This window comes from Opisthorchis viverrini, assembly GCF_000715545.1.
Source record: "Opisthorchis viverrini unplaced genomic scaffold opera_v5_225, whole genome shotgun sequence".
Classification (NCBI taxonomy): domain Eukaryota; kingdom Metazoa; phylum Platyhelminthes; class Trematoda; order Opisthorchiida; family Opisthorchiidae; genus Opisthorchis; species Opisthorchis viverrini.
In genome coordinates, this window is record NW_008751883.1 from 355,981 (window position 1) to 360,888 (window position 4,908).

At 46.0% G+C, this 4,908-nt stretch overlaps 2 protein-coding genes across 2 annotated transcripts in view; one reads left to right on the plus strand and one right to left on the minus strand.

Moving 5' to 3' along the window:
* T265_08586 (hypothetical protein) overlaps positions 1-1,579 on the minus strand; it is a gene marked incomplete at both ends in the record, with an annotated part of 10,346 nt that extends 8,767 nt beyond the window's left edge. The window contains one exon of the mRNA XM_009174438.1: positions 1,455-1,579. Within this exon, the coding sequence (XP_009172702.1) occupies positions 1,455-1,579 (125 nt within the window). The remainder of the gene's footprint in view (positions 1-1,454) is intronic.
* The window catches only part of T265_08585 (hypothetical protein), a gene marked incomplete at both ends in the record, with an annotated part of 28,276 nt that overhangs the window by 15,038 nt on the left and 8,330 nt on the right, over positions 1-4,908 (plus strand). The window lies entirely within an intron of this gene.

Genomic DNA, 4,908 nt, shown 5'->3' on the forward strand with positions numbered 1-4,908 from the left:
ACTGAAATTGTATCAGAGCTGAATTTTTCTACTTTGTAAGCAGAAGGAATTTCATCATATATTGGTTTCACTATGCTATACTTGTTCGACTCTGTTGGAAATAAAATAAATAATAATCGTTCATTTATAGACCCCGTCGGTGCCTAGCTTCTGTGCCACCCGAAGGATGCACGAGGACTGGGATACTGCCAGTCCAAGTTTAAAAATGGGAAGTCGGGGTGCAGAGATCGGGTTCAAACCACGGACCTTTCACGGCTCTAACCACTGAGACATCTTGCCCTCTGTTTAGAATAATCATCATTCTAACGAGTCTCGTTCCTCATTTCAACCTTTGACTAGTAGGTCTGACACCAATCACATGTTGAGCACTACCGGTAACTTCTGTTTTGTCAGTTAAATCATCGCGCCGATGTCTGCGTGCACCTTTAAGCTGGTTGTCCATCATTCATACAACCCGTCCATCCTCTCAGCGAAGTTAGTCGTTTGGTGATGGAGAAATGTATCACTATCTTAAGTCTCCATTTTAGATGGCCCTCTAACGATCACCAAGGATGTGATTTTGCTGGGTTAACACTATGCCGTTACACGAACTGAGCTGTTCATATGGTGTTCAAGTCTCGTGGAAATCACATGCCTTTGTTGGACGGTGGATAAAAGACAGCGCAAATTTGATCTCCGGTTTGTAGTCAATCAATCTGACCTAGTGGATTAGTTCACTGATTTCCGCTATCCATGGTCGAGTATTTCATTCTGTCTGGCGGTACCCGTCCTAATATGTGCACATTTCGTTTCAGAAATAGAGACCTAATTAAAATAAATAAGTACAGGAATAATAGCAAACAGCCTCTAAGATCCGCGCACTTCGTAGGTGAACCGCTTCTCCCAATTCCTATCCGACCTTCCTCAGCATTGCTCAGTCGATCTTACCACTTGACTTGACCAAACCTGGGCCATGCTCTGAATACTCTTTAACCCGTGGGAACCATTTTACATTTTCGCTACGTATTAAACATGTTTGATCCTTAGCAGTGTTGTTGACTACTTTTGACAGACAGGGGAACATCAGAACGGCGTCACAATAGTCCGAATGTAACGGGAGCCCACCTGTCTTCAGCTAGTGATTTCATCTTTCTGTAGTTATGAACGTACACAACTGCTCGGTTGAATGAATTTATCTACCACGTGGGTCGACTCAGCTCCAAGCACCGTCTTGCGGTAGCAGATGTGAGACGCCCAACTGTTAAAAAGTGGAGGAATCACAGTTGAAGAACCTGCTCCCCCATTCGGAATTACGCTTTAGTACTCAAGTGAGCTCCCAGCCAGGTCAACAGTATTTGCTGTACCTGAAACCACCCCTAAATTGCATCCTGCGAGTATCTACAAGACCTGATTTTGCGAGTTTGCCGCATTAGTTTGAAACTCTAGGTGAACTGCTGTCGCAGACTCCCACACACTGCACAAGTTTCTTGCTTCCATTTTCTTCGCGTCTCGCGATCACGAAAAACCCTTGTTCTGTCTGCTGTTTGTGTTTTGCATGGATGACGGCGATGTCACAGAAGCTAGAGCCATCCGCATACATCGTTGCTGCTCAATCCAAGGTATGCGTTCAAAACACTAGCTTACTTTCCTCTGCGCCGGGCAGATGATGTGCAGTACAGATTGACGTTGGGGTCAGCTTGATGGACCCACACACCTGGCTCGTTATCTATCCACGGAAATAGCTATGACGTGAACTGACCACTGGCTGTGGGAACACTTTGATCCGTTTCGTCCTGAAATTCGCACCGCTGATGATTCCAACTAAGGATTAAACAGCTGTGCAATGCTTCTAGGCGTAGATTAACTTCACTTACGTAACGAAGTTCAAACTGAAAGAGCGTTCATCAAAGCCTGTTGTCTCCCTAGGTGTCACCACACCACGAAGACCAACTCACTCTCAAACTACGTTGGCCCGCGAAAAAAAAACCTGGATTGGGTTTCGACGCTCTGATTTTGTCCATTCGGTTTTTTTCAACCAATGTTGCAAACATACACTGTATCGCCTTCAGTTTTTTGTTTGCGGTATTTCGACTTTCTGATCAACCTGAGCTATTGGGTGAACCTAAATAGACCGAACTTCGTTCCGGCGTCGGTGCCCCTGACCTCAATCCCACTTCTCCAGTCTAGCGTATATGTTTCTACCTACTCAACAGCTATAAGTAGTATGGACTGTGCGATTTTCAGTCTGACTCAGGCAATCGAGAGTGAAGCAGGATAAGTGAATCACACCACTGATCAGCCTCTCATGATCGAACAGCTTCGTTTTCAACCACTAGTCGGGAGGTTCGGTGTTTGAGTCTCCTCGGAGATTCGTGAGATGCACACCGCTGATGATTCCCAGTAAAGCTTCCTGGCCTTGCGGCGCAGGCTAGCGCCACTCACAGCACAGTCAGGAGCACCTGTCCGATTGCGACCTTCAGACTACCCTTAGACCACATGCATGTAGGTTCGCGCCGAGCACTTCACAATTTAAAATATCGAGTCCTCTCGGCCCATCTTATTACCATACACAAGTGACGTATCGGTAGACACCAATAGTGATTTCTTCCCTTAACTCGCGAGGTGCAAAACGTGCTAAACGAAAGTGGAGTGAACAACAAAATTAAGCGGATACGTGCTCATGAATTGTGTTTGTCATCAAGAATGCGACAGATTTCTGTGCAAGTAGTGTTGATTTGTTCGCTTTGGTGAGCAACTCCTCGTTTATTGACAGGTATGTTGCGTTTTGGCGGTTTAACAGCAATCTTCTTCATATCTATCTCTTGACCAGTTTCGTACATGACAACAGCGCCAATGAAATCTGTTGTCTTTTTGAAGGCAGTATCGTTGATGCCCGACTGATGTACTGTTGTATGTAGTTTCACGCCTTCTGCCAAGAGCTGATCTTTTTGCAATTGCACGAGGACCGTTTGTTTGCTGCGTTGTCTGTGCTGAAATACAATGATATGTTTTCCTTCTTATCTAGTTTTGTGCTAAACTACACTGTCTCTCTTTGCGTTCGACAGACCTGGTCGACCACCATTTCTCGGGGTTACAGCTTCGGTTCCCATAGCAACGCGTACACGTCTGTCAACTACGGGCACAACTATTCGACCCAAGATTGGTGATCACTCGGTGTCCGTCCTTCTGGGAGATCTCCCGCCCACAGCAGAATCTGAGGGATGCCAAGCTCAGGTAGTTAGGCTCTCCGCCATTTGCGATTTGTTCTTCCGATATCGTTTGCCAATTCTGCTTTTGCTGATTAGCACACTTCGCTGTGGTGAATATAGCACCATAAATGGTGTACGAAAAAAGCGGTTCACAGCATAGTTTTTCTAGTTGGTATTCTGGGTGTATAACCCTTGGATTGGAAGTGGACCGCTTTTTGCAAGTTCTGCTCGACTGTGGTTTGAAAACGACCGTTTCCTCTTTGTTTCACGGCACAACTGCTGTAGGTTTTTAGGAAGACTGTGGCTTGCCCCTGAAAGATGAGACACATTGCTGGAAATACAAGACTCTCCCCTAAATGGAAACGCTGTTCAGGTTCAACTAAACCAACTTCGAGCTGTTGTTTTGTGACAGGGTTAGTCTAAAACAAAGCTGGAAGGTAATGGGGGTAACCCGGAGCAGTATGACAAATTTCACTGCTACTTGACCTCACACAGACGAAGATGGAAAGGAGATGGATCTGTGGGGGCATCTCTGTTCGGGACAGTAGATACACCGGTATTGACACAGATGACATGACTGTAGCGAACAGTTGATCTGGCAGTAGGAATCACAGTTGTGGTTTATCAAACATGCCCATTTAGATGCAGCACAACTGCGAAAGTTCGAACAATAATAAATATCTGTAGCAATTCGGAAGACTGTAGGGGGAAGTTGTAACGGCCAGCGGCGGCCTCTGCTCGGCAGCCGGTACATTAAATGAACTTACTTAACAAACGAAACGGTGTGCAGATGAACGGGTGTGATACATGAGGGCTATCAGACTACTAGTGGGAAGCAGTTACTGATGAGCGTAAATATCGAACAAACAGACGGGTTACAGACAATGAATGGTCAGTGGACACCAAACGGGCTTCAAAGCTTCACAGGTCCAGATATCCAACATAGCACCTAACCGTCACGTCAACTGTGTGCTTGAACTGCGCAATGAGTGGAACGGGCCTGGACAGAACGACCGGGGATACGTTCTGAGCGATGTGACCTTGGTCCCGTTGCCCTTGGCCAGAGGGCTAGTGACCTGAAATCGGCACACGTTCGTTTCCGGGCCAGACCAGCTTTCGGTAACGAACATAAACAGCGGTGCAAAGATGAACATGAAGGCGCCAGTAGTGAGGGCTATGGGACGTAATTTAACTGTCCATTGTATGAATCACCAACCGAAGTTCGTATTGGAGAGAATGGGGAAACCCGAATAGCTCTGTTTAAAATCACGGGGAATTCAAACTGTTTGGCTGCAGCCTGAGATGACGTACATTTTGAACACTTTAATTCATGTAAGGAGTCAGTGGGCATGAAATCTCCCTCCTGTCAGGTACCGTTACCTGGAAAACCAACCAAGCAAATAGCGTTGCATCGCTCCTGAAAGGTCGCATCTTATTTTGCGAGCTGAAATTCGAACCACGGACCTTCCGGTCAGTAAACTCGCGCTCCAACCACGTGAGGCATTGTGAAGTACTCTGATAGTTTTCGAGAAATACACTCATTTGCAAACCAATTTGGTTTTCACGAGAGACTCAACCGAATCTCTCGTTTATGACGTCTTACAACTGAATGTGCTGCACACAGTCCGCCTCATGTTTCAGTTGGCACGATATTCGAGATATCGCAGTATATTTTCATGAAGGAAACTACTCACAAGGTTGCTGGAGGACATCATAAACG